Genomic DNA, 15266 nt, shown 5'->3' on the forward strand with positions numbered 1-15266 from the left:
TATCTCGCAGCTGTTTTTTATCAATAGCCTGGAATCACTAGTTTTACTTCTAAACAAAATACCTTTTGGGAAGGATTCTAATAAGGCTGTTGTTTGGTGTATTGTTTGAACAGTCGCTGAGATTATTTTGGGTTATCAATGCAAAATAGGCTACTTTGATGCATAACCTATAGCCTATAGATCAGATCAATGATCGAAGCAAGCTTCATTGCCTACACAAGTTACATGCGCCGAATACAACAGGTTTAGACCTTACAGTGAAATGCTTACCAACCTCCCTTTCCATGCCATGTCCCCCTGTACTGACCCTCCAAAAACAACACTCAAGAGTCCTCTAGCAACCTGTTGAAAACCCTGTTCCTTAGTGGAGTGGGTTTCAATTTTCAGACCACTACATACGCTTCAACGCTCTCCTTGAGCTGACAAACGTTAACCGGGCCAATCTGCAGTTTGAACAATAACAAAGCCGACACACCGCCACTGTTTTGGTAAAAAGCTGTGGGATGAGGCTGGAGAAATGTAACCACTCTCAAAGCTATGGATGCAAAGACTGACCATCCATGATATCAAAAGTATTTTTAAACCATGTTTTGAGGCTATTCAGTGTTTACAATTTTAAATGTTTAAAAACCATCTTATCTTTTGAGTTCCGATGGGCAACGACAGTTGACCTAAGCTAGTGAGGCATCTATAAATTATATTCTTCAAGAATCAATGGGTATTGATATCATTCATATAAAAGTCACAAAAATGTATGTAGCAACCGCATATTTCCCCCATTTTAAGTCTGAAACTCACATATTAAATGTGCCATAACATTTGACTTAAGAGTATGTTTTAGTGTTCTAGCTGCCAGAAAGTAGGCTACACTAGTGTACAAGATTACAACCGTAAGAATAGTAAACTCATCAGTGATTTATTCTTTCAATAGCACATCATGTGTCATCATACCACCATATCATCTGTTGAGATGGCTAAATACACTTTACATAACGTTTTATCTCCATTTCATTTGTCTGACTGACTGTCTAATTGATTGATTCATTGATTCCTTGCTCGATTGATTGACATATTGATTGCTCTATGAGTTTCTCCACTCACCGCTGTCAGTCCTTTGTGTGGCGAAGAGGACGATGAGGGCCACTATGACGATGAAGAGGAGGGAGACGATGGTGAGCAGGCCGATCTCCAGAGAGGTCCAGCGGGGCTTCTTAGCCGACTTAAGGGGGACGGTCTCCACCATGCTTAACACTCCTTCAGCTGCTGGCTGTAATGACTCACCTGGAGGGGAGGGAGGGAGGGGGGGGGGAGGGAGGGAGGGAGGGAGGGAGGGAGGGAGGGAGGGAGGGAGGGAGGGAGGGAGGGAGGGAGGGAGGGAGGGAGGGAGGGAGGGAGGGAGGGAGGGAGGGAGGACAAGGAAGGTTTTAACTCTGAAATAATCTCCTTGAAAGATATAATCCAACTAAACATGATCAAATAATCTCCTTGAAGAATATAAACCAACTAAACATGATATCTCATAGAAAGATGTGGCAACAACTCAGCTGTAGAACTAAAAGGACAACCATCATGATCAACACCATGATAAAGGACAACCCTCCACCAACACCATGATAAAGGACAGCCCTCCACCAACACCATGATAAAGGACAACCCTCCACCAACACCATGATAAAGGACAGCCCTCCACCAACACCATGATAAAGGACAACCCTCCACCAACACCATGATAAAGGACAACCCTCCACCAACACCATGATAAAGGACAGCCCTCCACCAACACCATGATAAAGATCAACCCTCCACCAACACCATGATAAAGGACAACCCTCCTCAACACCATGATAAAGGACAGCCCTCCACCAACACCATGATAAAGGACAGCCCTCCACCAACACCATGATAAAGGACAACCCTCCACCAACACCATGATAAAGGACAACACTCCACCAACACCATGATAAAGGACAACCCTCCTCAACACCATGATAAAGGACAACCCTCCTCAACACCATGATAAAGGACAACCCTCCACCAACACCATGATAAAGGATCAACCCTCCTCAACACCATGATAAAGGACAACCCTCCTCAACACCATGATAAAGGACAACCCTCCACCAACACCATGATAAAGGACAACCCTCCTCAACACCATGATAAAGGACAGCCCTCCACCAACACCATGATAAAGGACAACCCTCCACCAACACCATGATAAAGGACAACCCTCCACCAACACCATGATAAAGGACAACCCTCCACCAACACCATGATAAAGGACAACCCTCCACCAACACCATGATAAAGGACAACCCTCCACCAACACCATGATAAAGGACAACCCTCCACCAACACCATGATAAAGGACAACCACTCCACCAACACCATGATAAAGGACAACCCTCCACCAACACCATGATAAAGGACAACCCTCCACCAACACCATGATAAAGGACAACCCTCCTCAACACCATGATAAAGGACAACCCTCCACCAACACCATGAAACACCATGATAAAGGACAGACACCTCCACCAACACCATGATAAAGGATCAACCCTCCACTCAACACCATGATAAAGGACAACCCTCCTTCAACACCATGATAAAGGACAACCCTCCACCAACACCATGATAAAGGACAACCCTCCTCAACACCATGATAAAGGACAGCCCTCCACCAACACCATGATAAAGGACAACCCTCCACCAACACCATGATAAAGGACAACACTCCACCACACCGACACCATGATAAAGGACAACCCTCCCCAACACCATGATAAAGGACAACCCTCCACCAACACCATGATAAAGGACAACCCTCCTCAACACCATGATAAAGGACAACCCTCCACCAACACCATGATAAAGGATCAACCCTCCTACCAACACCATGATAAAGGACAACCCTCCTCAACACCATGATAAAGGACAGCCCTCCACCAACACCATGATAAAGGACAACCCTCCACCAACACCATGACGGCACCCCCCAACACCATGATAAAGGACAACCCTCCACCAACACCATGATAAAGATCAACCCTCCTCCAACACCATGATAAAGGACAACCCTCCTCAACACCATGATAAAGGACAACCCTCCACCAACACCATGATAAAGGACAACCCTCCTACCAACACCATGATAAAGGACAACCCTCCCCCACCGAACACCATGATAAAGGACAACACTCCACCAACACCATGATAAAGGACAACCCTCCACCAACACCATGATAAAGGACAACCCTCCACCAACACCATGATAAAGGACAACCCTCCACCAACACCATGATAAAGGACAACCCTCCACCAACACCATGATAAAGGACAACCCTCCACCAACACCATGATAAAGGACAACACTCCACCAACACCATGATAAAGGACAACCCTCCACCAACACCATGATAAAGGACAACCCTCCACCAACACCATGATAAAGGACAACCCTCCACTCAACACCATGATAAAGGACAACCCTCCACCAACACCATGAAACACCATGATAAAGGACAACACTCCACCAACACCATGATAAAGGACAACCCTCCACCAACACCATGATAAAGACAACCCTCCTCAACACCATGATAAAGGACAACCCTCCACCAACACCATGATAAAGGACAACCCTCCACCAACACCATGATAAAGGACAACCCTCCACCAACACCATGATAAAGGACAACCCTCCACCAACACCATGATAAAGGACAACCCTCCACCAACACCATGATAAAGGACAACCCTCCACCAACACCATGATAAAGGACAACCCTCCACCAACACCATGATAAAGGACAACCCTCCACCAACACCATGATAAAGATCAACCCTCCTCAACACCATGATAAAGGACAACCCTCCTCAACACCATGATAAAGGACAACCCTCCACCAACACCATGATAAAGGACAACCCTCCTCAACACCATGATAAAGGACAGCCCTCCACCAACACCATGATAAAGGACAACCCTCCACCAACACCATGAAACACCATGATAAAGGACAACACTCCACCAACACCATGATAAAGGACAACCCTCCACCAACACCATGATAAAGGATCAACCCTCCTCAACACCATGATAAAGGACAGCCCTCCACCAACACCATGATAAAGGACAACCCTCCACCAACACCATGATAAAGGACAACCCTCCTCAACACCATGATAAAGGACAACCCTTCACCAACACCATGATAAAGGACAACCCTCCACCAACACCATGATAAAGGACAACCCTCCACCAACACCATGATAAAGGACAACCCTTCACCAACACCATGATAAAGGACAACCCTCCTCAACACCATGATAAAGGACAACCCTCCACCAACACCATGATAAAGGACAACCCTCCACCAACACCATGATAAAGGACAACCCTCCACCAACACCATGATAAAGGACAACCCTCCACCAACACCATGATAAAGGACAACCCTCCACCAACACCATGATAAAGGACAACCCTCCACCAACACCATGATAAAGGACAACCCTCCACCAACACCATGATAAAGGACAACCCTCCACCAACACCATGATAAAGGACAATCCTCCTCAACACCATGATAAAGGACAGCCCTCCACCAACACCATGATAAAGGACAACCCTCCACCAACACCATGATAAAGGACAACACTCCACCAACACCATGATAAAGGACAACCCTCCACCAACACCATGATAAAGGACAGCCCTCCACCAACACCATGATAAAGGACAACCCTCCACCAACACCATGATAAAGGACAACCCTCCACCAACACCATGATAAAGGACAGCCCTCCACCAACACCATGATAAAGGACAACCCTCCACCAACACCATGATAAAGGACAACCCTCCTCAACACCATGATAAAGGACAACCCTCCACCAACACCATGATAAAGGACAACCCTCCACCAACACCATGATAAAGGACAACCCTCCACCAACACCATGATAAAGGACAGCCCTCCACCAACACCATGATAAAGGACAACCCTCCACCAACACCATGATAAAGGACAACCCTCCACCAACACCATGATAAAGGACAACCCTCCTCAACACCATGATAAAGGACAACCCTCCTCAACACCATGATAAAGGACAACCCTCCACCAACACCATGATAAAGGACAACCCTCCTCAACACCATGATAAAGGACAGCCCTCCACCAACACCATGATAAAGGACAACCCTCCACCAACACCATGAAACACCATGATAAAGGACAACACTCCACCAACACCATGATAAAGGACAACCCTCCACCAACACCATGAAACACCATGATAAAGGACAACACTCCACCAACACCATGATAAAGATCAACCCTCCACCAACACCATGATAAAGGACAACCCTCCTCAACACCATGATAAAGGACAGCCCTCCACCAACACCATGATAAAGGACAGCCCTCCACCAACACCATGATAAAGGACAACCCTCCACCAACACCATGATAAAGGACAACCCTCCACCAACACCATGATAAAGGACAACCCTTCACCAACACCATGATAAAGGACAACCCTCCACAAACACCATGATAAAGGACAACCCTCCACCAACACCATGATAAAGGACAACCCTCCACAAACACCATGATAAAGGACAACCCTCCACCAACACCATGATAAAGGACAACCCTTCACCAACACCATGATAAAGGACAACCCTCCTCAACACCATGATAAAGGACAGCCCTCCACCAACACCATGATAAAGGACAGCCCTCCACCAACACCATGATAAAGGACAACCCTCCTCAACACCATGATAAAGGACAGCCCTCCACCAACACCATGATAAAGGACAACCCTCCTCAACACCATTATTATCAGCTCTGCCTCTCACCAAGTTATAGATCAACTCCTCAGCTCTGCCTCTCACCAAGTTATAGATCAACTCCTCAGCTCTGCCTCTCACCAAGTTATAGATCACCTCCTCAGCTCTGCCTCTCACCAAGTTATAGATCAACTCCTCAGCTCTGCCTCTCACCAAGTTATAGATCAACTCCTCAGCAAAGTGTACGTATTTAGCTCTCCCTCAACAGGAAATGAATCCTTGTTCCCCGCACGTAAAGTACCACACACACACACTTTTTCAATCTGGTTAGGTGACCTGAGTCTGCAGAAGGGAGGGTCCTGCTGTTAGCTGGCTGAGATGAGAGCACCCGACCAAGGGACAAAGTCCCTCTGTCTCCATTTCAACCACACTCCACACACACACACACACACACACACACACACACACACACACACACACACACACACACACACACACACACACACACACACACACACACACACACACAGGTGTGTGATGTCTATTTCAAGTACGTCTTTAGAATGGTTGAACACGTAGATAGAACAACACTGTCCATTACTGTTCTACATCTGTAACCTTGGCTTGTTAGGCACCTAACGTCAGGAACATTAGGAGGACAGATAATTGGCCATTTCAGTGGGGGAGTAGAGAACACCAGACACTCTGACACCGCCTTTGCTGTAACTCATGATAATTGAGATGATACGTCGTCTCCTCAGGCATCATGCGTTAGATGTGCTGTCTCCTCAGGCATCATATGTTAGATGTACTGTCTCCTCAGGCATCATGTGTTAGATGTGCTCGTCTCCTCAGGCATCATGTGTTAGATGTGTTGTCTCCTCAGGCATCATGTGTTAGATGTACTGTCTCCTCAGGCATCATGTGTTAGATGTGTCGTCTTCTCAGGCATCATATGTTAGATGTGTTGTCTCCTCAGGCATCATGTGTTAGATGTGTTGTCTCCTCAGGCATCATGTGTTAGATGTACCGTCTCCTCAGGCATCATGTGTTAGATGTACCGTCTCCTCAGGCATCATGTGTTAGATGTGTCGTCTCCTCAGGCATCATATGCACAGCACAGAGAAAACATGTATGAAATGTATGAAATTGTATGAAATGTATGCATTCACTACTGTAAGTCGCTCTGGATAAGAGTGTCTGCTAAATTACTAAAATGTAAAAATGTAAAATATGTTAGATGTACCGTCTCCTCAGGCATCATGTGTTAGATGTACCGTCTCCTCAGGCATCATGTGTTAGATGTGTTGTCTCCTCAGGCATCATATGTTAGATGTGTCGTCTCCTCAGGCATCATGTGTTAGATGTGTCGTCTCCTCAGGCATCATGTGTTAGATGTGTTGTCTCCTCAGGCATCATATGTTAGATGTGTCGTCTCCTCAGGCATCATGTGTTAGATGTGTCGTCTCCTCAGGCATCATGTGTTAAGATGTGTCGTCTCCTCAGGCATCATGTGTTAGATGTGTCGTCTCCTCAGGCATCGTGAAAACTAACGCATACACATATTCCATCATCCCAGTCGGCTTCAGTTCAGTGATTGACAGCCAGGAGTTGCTATATTTCACCTAGAAAAAAGACATTCCATACAGGCTATAGGTTGATAATATATAGACTGAAAGACATATGGGGGGCTGCAGCAGGACTTTGTGTGTGAGCCATATTCTTGTCAGGCACTAGAGAGAGACGGCAGAAGAGAGACGGAAGAAGAGAGACGGCAGTAGAGAGACGGCAGAAGAGAGACGGAAGAAGAGAGACGGCAGAAGAGAGACGGCAGTAGAGAGACGGCAGTAGAGAGACGGCAGTAGAGAGACGGAAGAAGAGAGACGGCAGTAGAGAGACGGCAGTAGAGAGACGGCAGTAGAGAGACGGAAGAAGAGAGACGGTAGAAGAGAGACGGTAGTAGAGAGACGGCAGTAGAGAGACGGCAGTAGAGAGACGGCAGAAGAGAGACGGCAGTAGAGAGACGGAAGAAGAGAGACGGCAGAAGAGAGACGGCAGTAGAGAGACGGCAGTAGAGAGACGGCAGTAGAGAGACGGCAGTAGAGAGACGGCAGAAGAGAGACGGCAGAAGAGAGACGGCAGTAGAGAGACGGCAGAAGAGAGACGGCAGTAGAGAGACGGAAGAAGAGAGACGGCAGTAGAGAGACGGCAGTAGAGAGACGGCAGAAGAGAGACGGCAGAAGAGAGACGGCAGTAGAGAGACGGCAGTAGAGAGACGGCAGAAGAGAGACGGCAGTAGAGAGACGGAAGAAGAGAGACGGCAGAAGAGAGACGGCAGAAGAGAGACGGCAGAAGAGAGACGGCAGTAGAGAGACGGCAGTAGAGAGACGGCAGTAGAGAGACGGCAGAAGAGAGACGGCAGTAGAGAGACGGAAGAAGAGAGACGGTAGTAGAGAGACGGTAGAAGAGAGACGGAAGAAGAGAGACGGTAGTAGAGAGACGGTAGTAGAGAGACGTAGAAGAGAGACGGTAGAAGAGAGACGGTAGAAGAGAGACGGTAGTAGAGAGACGGTAGAAGAGAGACGGTAGTAGAGAGACGGTACTAGAGAGACGGAAGAAGAGAGACGGTAGAAGAGAGACGGTAGTAGAGAGACGGTAGAAGAGAGACGGTAGTAGAGAGACGGTAGTAGAGAGACGGCAGTAGAGAGACGGCAGTAGAGAGACGGCAGTAGAGAGACGGCAGAAGAGAGACGGCAGAAGAGAGACGGCAGTAGAGAGACGGCAGTAGAGAGACGGCAGTAGAGAGACGGCAGAAGAGAGACGGCAGTAGAGAGACGGCAGTAGAGAGACGTAGAAGAGAGACGGTAGAAGAGAGACGGTAGAAGAGAGACGGAAGAAGAGAGACGGTAGAAGAGAGACGGTAGTAGAGAGACGGTAGTAGAGAGACGGTAGTAGAGAGACGGAAGAAGAGAGACGGTAGTAGAGAGACGGTAGTAGAGAGACGGTAGTAGAGAGACGGTAGTAGAGAGACGGTAGTAGGAGACGGAAGAAGAGAGACGGTAGTAGAGAGACGGTAGTAGAGAGACGGAAGAAGAGAGACGGAAGAAGAGAGACGGTAGTAGAGAGACGGTAGTAGAGAGACGGTAGTAGAGACGGTAGTAGAGAGACGGTAGTAGAGAGACGGAAGAAGAGAGACGGAAGAAGAGAGACGGTAGTAGAGAGACAGAAGAAGATAGACGGTAGTAGAGAGACGGTAGTAGAGAGACGGTAGTAGAGAGACGGTAGTAGAGAGACGGAAGAAGATAGACGGTAGTAGAGAGACGGTAGTAGAGAGACGGTAGTAGAGAGACGGTAGTAGAGAGACGGTAGTACATAGCCGCGGGAAGTTGTTTGGGGGTGGGGGTGGGGGTGTGCAGAAAAAAACAACTGCCCACGTTGAAGACGTCTACAGTTGGGGAAAAAAGTATTTGATCCCCTGCTGATTCTTTGCGTTTGCCCACTGACAAAGAAATGATCAGTCTATAATTTTAATAGTAGGTTTATTTGAACAGTGAGAGACAGAATAACAACAAAAAATCCAGAAAAACGCATATCAAAAATGTTATAAAATGATTTGCATTTTAATGAGGGAAATAAGTATTTGACCCCTCTGCAAAACATGACTTAGTACTTGGTGGCAAAACCCTTGTTGGCAATCACAGAGGTCAGACATTTCTTGTAGTTGGCCACCAGGTTTGCACACATCTCAGGAGGGATTTTGTCCCACTCCTTTTGCAGATCTTCTCCAAGTCATTAAGGTTTCGAGGCTGACGTTTGGCGACTCGAACCTTCAGCTCCCTCCACAGATTTTCTATGAGATTAAGGTCTGGAGACTGGCTAGGCCACTCCAGGACCTTAATGTGCTTCTTCTTGAGCCACTCCTTTGTTGCCTTGGCCATGTGTTTTGGGTCATTGTCATGCTGGAATACCCATCCACGACCCATTTTCAATGCCCTGGCTGAGGGAAGGAGGTTCTCACCCAAGATTTGACGGTACATGGCCCCGTCAAATGATGCGGTGAAGTTGTCCTGTCCCCTTAGCAGAAAAACACTCCCAAAGCATAATGTTTCCACCTCCATGTTTGACGGTGGAGATGGTGTTCTTGGGGTCATAGGCAGCATTCCTCCTCCTCCAAACACGGTGAGTTGAGTTGATGCCAAAGAGCTCCATTTTGGTCTCATCTGACCACAACACTTTCACCAGTTGTCCTCTGAATCATTCAGATGTTCATTGGCAAACTTCAGACGGGCATGTATATGTATTCTTGAGCAGGGGGACCTTGAGGGTGCTGCAGGATTTCAGTCCTTCACGGCGTAGTGCGTTACCAATTCTTTTCTTGGTGACTATGGTCCCAGCTGCCTTGAGATCACTGACAAGATCCTCCCGTGTAGATCTGGGCTGATTCCTCACCGTTCTCATGATCATTGCAACTCCACGAGGTGAGATCTTGCATGGTGCCCCAGGCCGAGGGATATTGACAGTTCTTTTGTGTTTCTTCCATTTGCGAATAATCGCACCAAATGTTGTCACCTTCTCACCAAGCTGCTTGGCGATGGTCTTGTAGCCCATTCCAGCCTTGTGTAAGTCTACAATCTTGTCCCTGACATCCTTGGAGAGCTCTTTGGTCTTGGCCATGGTGGAGAGTTTGGAATCTGATTGATTGATTGCTTCTGTGGACAGGTGTCTTTTATACAGGTAACAAACTGAGATTAGGAGCACTCCCTTTAACAGTGTGCTCCTAATCTCAGCTCGTTACCTGTATGAAAGACACCTGGGGAGCCACTGTATATGGGTCCTCTAATACAGGACTAGTAAAGGGTTAGAGTTAGTACTACTCTAATACAGGACTAGTAAAGGGTTAGAGTTAGTACTACTCTAATACAGGACAAGTAAAGGGTTAGAGTTAGTACTACTCTAATACAGGACTAGTAAAGGGTTAGAGTTAGTACTACTCTAATACAGGACTAGTAAAGGGTTAGAGTTAGTACTACTCTAATACAGGACTAGTAAAGGGTTAGAGTTAGTACTACTCTAATACAGGACTAGTAAAGGGTTAGAGTTAGTACTACTCTAATACAGGACTAGTAAAGGGTTAGAGTTAGTACTACTCTAAAACAGGACTAGTAAAGGCCCAGTGCACTACTTTTGTTAAAACAAATACTAAATGTATTTGAGTGTTTACCAGCGTTTGCAACTTGTAAGTATCTGTACAAAACAATTAATCTGATAATACTTGTGGAATATAAAAATACTTGCTTGATATGTGTTTTCCAGTTTCTTGAAATACTTTGCAAATGTAACTTATTTAAATGTGAAAACTGAAATAGTCTATTCATTCCTTTTCCATCTTTGTAGAGGCTCTTATCCAGAGCAACTTACAGTAGTGAGTGCATACATTTCTATACTGTATCGTACTGGTCCACCGTCGGAATTAAACCCACAACCGTAGTATTGCAAGCGCCATGATCTACCAACTGAGCCACATCATCACAAACCCCTTGATGTTTCCATGTACTCAGTTACTGTATTGTACATTGTTTTATTGTCATGGTGATAGAAAGTCTACAGGTACAAACCTAGATGACCAGCCTATGTACTATACAGTTATGTACATTTACATTAAGTGGTTTGTAAGGATGGTAAACTAATGCTGCACAAAAAATATTCCTTGTTATTTGATCAATCATTTTTTTTAAATTTCATGTAAATGTTTGAGCACACGGTTTTGTTCTTTCTTGATTCCATTAGAGATGACATCACAGAGAAAGGGACAGAAAGGCAACAGTTCTTACAATTACAAACAATTGAACCCTGCAAAATTCTGGTCTTAATTATACAACTACATTTTTTTCCAAAGTGGAGATTCTGAATGATACAGTAGTGATACAATAGTACACTATGAAAGGCCCAGTGGTCTACTTTTGTGAAAAAAAATATGTTTTTTCCAAAAATATATATTTTGAAAAACATTATAAACATTTTTTTGTATTATTCTGCTTTTCCGGGGTAGCTGCAGCACCCTCAAAACCCTTACTTCCCACGGCTATGATGTAGCATTTAGGAGTGAGACAGTGTGATCCTCTTACTGTAGGAGTGAGACACTGTGACCCTCCTACTCTAGGAGTGGGACAGTGTGATCCTCTTACTGTAGGAGTGAGACAGTGTGACCCTCTTACTCTAGGAGTGAGACACTGTGACCTCTTACTCTAGGAGTGAGACAGTGTGACCATCTTACTGTAGGAGTGAGACACTGTGACCTCTTACTCTAGGAGTGAGACCGTGTGACCCTCTTACTGTAGGAGTGAGACAGTGTGACCCTCTTACTCTAGGAGTGAGACAGTGTGACCTCTTACTGTAGGAGTGAGACAGTGTGACCTCTTACTCTAGGAGTGAGACAGTGTGACCTCTTACTCTAGGAGTGAGACACTGTGACCTCTTACTCTAGGAGTGAGACACTGTGACCCACTTCCTCTAGGAGTGAGACAGTGTGACCTCTTACTGTAGGAGTGAGACAGTGTGATCCTCTTCCTCTAGGAGTGAGACAGTGTGACCTCTTACTGTAGGAGTGAGACACTGTGACCTCTTACTGTAGGAGTGAGACAGTGTGACCCTCCTACTGTAGGAGTGAGACAGTGTGACCCTCTTCCTCTAGGAGTGAGACAGTGTGACCTCTTACTGTAGGAGTGAGACAGTGTGATCCTCTTCCTCTAGGAGTGAGACAGTGTGACCTCTTACTGTAGGAGTGAGACACTGTGACCTCTTACTGTAGGAGTGAGACAGTGTGACCTCTTACTCTAGGAGTGAGACCGTGTGACCCTCTTACTGTAGGAGTGAGACAGTGTGACCCTCTTACTCTAGGAGTGAGACAGTGTGACCTCTTACTGTAGGAGTGAGACAGTGTGACCCTCTTACTCTAGGAGTGAGACAGTGTGACCTCTTACTCTAGGAGTGAGACACTGTGACCTCTTACTCTAGGAGTGAGACACTGTGACCCACTTCCTCTAGGAGTGAGACAGTGTGACCTCTTACTGTAGGAGTGAGACAGTGTGATCCTCTTCCTCTAGGAGTGAGACAGTGTGACCTCTTACTGTAGGAGTGAGACACTGTGACCTCTTACTGTAGGAGTGAGACAGTGTGACCCTCCTACTGTAGGAGTGAGACAGTGTGACCCTCTTCCTCTAGGAGTGAGACAGTGTGACCTCTTACTGTAGGAGTGAGACAGTGTGATCCTCTTACTGTAGGAGTGAGACAGTGTGACCCTCTTACTGTAGGGCATGAGTTGTAGGTGGCACTTAAAGTAGGACGTAAGAATACACACACACATAGTCTCAAACATATTGTCTCGCACACAGCTCTGTTTATGTCTGATGCATGGGGGCTCCAGATGGGTTTAAGACTCCCCACACACACACACACACACACACACACACACACACACACACACACACACACACACACACACACACACACACACACACACACACACACACACACACACACACACACACACACTATTTGTTTATGATCATTTTCTGTTACTCTAATCTGAAACATCACAATCCCCCTGAGACCTCGACTTCAAAATTAATCTCATGTTTCGCTGTAACCACAACCTCCCCCCCCCCCCCCCCCAACACACACACACACACACACACTTTAACTTAAGCCTATTCCCTTAAGTTATGGTTCCACTAAGACATTATTGTTAAGTTTACAAAAGTCTAGATGATAAAAACACTTCTATGACTGAAATGCAACGTTCAAATAATGGATAAACACTTGAATATCATGTTAGACTAGGCTATACTTCTCAAAACCTAACCCCTATTGGGAATCATTACAATGGAGAGCAGCACATAGATCCATGACTGTCCCCAACACAACACAACTTCAAACGGTAGTTTATTTACAGAAATGCCAGAGCTGACTGGTATTAAATATGTCCACATACTTTGACAAAAATCCATCCCCAAAACACATTCTAGTCTTTGCGAAGTATGTGCAAAGGGGAAGCTAGTAATATAAAACATTTTATTATGTGCGCAAAAACAATTATGTCTAAAAATATGACATCAATAAACACATGATCATATCTGGCGAGAGACACTGAATGGCCAAGAAGGAAATGGAGCTGAATGCATATAGGACAATGAATGAATGTCCTAACTGTTGCACATCAAATAAGAGCAAAGAAAACTCAGAGGGATGACATGGTGATCAACCGGTGAATGCCACTTGTCACACACACACACAGAGAGAGAGACGAAGCATCACAGAGCAATATTTAGAACAGTTTTGGCACGCGTAACTGACTTACCAGTTGTCTCTGGAAATTTTCGATCGATGATGTAGATGGGCATTACATCAATCAATCAAACGTCCGTCAAAGGTCAATCAGATGCGCGGAGAGAATACGACCTGGGAATCGATATTGGTGAGAATGTCGGATACCTGTTTAGTTTAGTTTATTAGGATCCCCATTAGCTACAACATATGCAGCAACTACTCTTCCTTTCTTGATGCCTTTTCGTGGGTTTCAAGCACAACCCGCCTCTCTCTTCCCTTGCTGGCACAGAACGAGCACACACGCTTATCTCGCCTACCTGTTAACGCCACGAGTCTACAACATCCCCCAGCCAGAGTCCAAGACAGTTGTGTATATATATCTATATTGAACGGACGCTTCAGCGAGAAATGTAGGATAGATCAACGGAAAACTCTAATGACCGGCATGTGAACGTGTGACCTGGCAGTGAAGTTCCCCTGTTACCGGTTACCGATACCTTGCCTCTCTAAAAGGCTGCGTTTAGAAGTGAGCCTGTTAAAGAAGCTCGAGTTGCGAGCAGATGAGTAGCGCGCCACAAGTCACTCCTAAATAGCTGGGGAGAGCGGATTTCGCCTGGAGCGAATAGGCTGCCTATACCGCGGTTCGGTCAGACATGTTTGATGATGGTTGCTTCTTGCCTCTGATGATGAATGTATTGCTTGTTCAAACTCCCTTATCTCAATACCTTGTAAGTTGCAACAAACCCTGGGTCAGGGGTCAGGCTTAAATTGTGTATTGCGCAATGATCTTCAGCCTCAGTCTTTGAGGCCTATATTGCCTGGTCTTTATAACAGAGGATTTACAAAAATAAATATATTTCACCTTTATTTAACCAGGTAGGCTAGTTGAGAACAAGTTCTCATTTACAACTGCGACCTGACCAAGATAAAGCAAAGCAGTTCGACACATACAACAACACAGAGTTACACATGGAATAAACAAATATACAGTCAATAATACAGTAGGAAAATCTATATACAGCATGTGCAAATGAGGTAGGATAAGAGAGGTAAGGCAATAAATAGGCCATGGTGGCAAAGTAATTACAATATAGCAATTAAACACTGGAATGGTAGATGTGCAGAGGATGAATGTGCA

The 15266-nt window shown here is 45.7% G+C and overlaps 1 protein-coding gene across 1 annotated transcript in view; it reads right to left on the bottom strand.

Moving 5' to 3' along the window:
• LOC106613305 (neprilysin) overlaps positions 1-14811 on the bottom strand; it is a 78336-nt gene extending 63525 nt beyond the window's left edge. The window contains exons 1-2 of the mRNA XM_045724839.2: positions 14160-14811; positions 1102-1281 (exon numbers count right to left, since the gene is read on the bottom strand). Of these exons, the coding sequence (XP_045580795.1) occupies positions 1102-1281; positions 14160-14202 (223 nt within the window). The 5' untranslated portion in view covers positions 14203-14811. The remainder of the gene's footprint in view (positions 1-1101; positions 1282-14159) is intronic.
• Positions 14812-15266: the final 455 nt, after the last annotated feature.

This window comes from Salmo salar, chromosome 09 (genome assembly GCF_965601325.2).
Source record: "Salmo salar chromosome 09, fSalSal1, whole genome shotgun sequence".
NCBI lineage: Eukaryota > Metazoa > Chordata > Actinopteri > Salmoniformes > Salmonidae > Salmo > Salmo salar.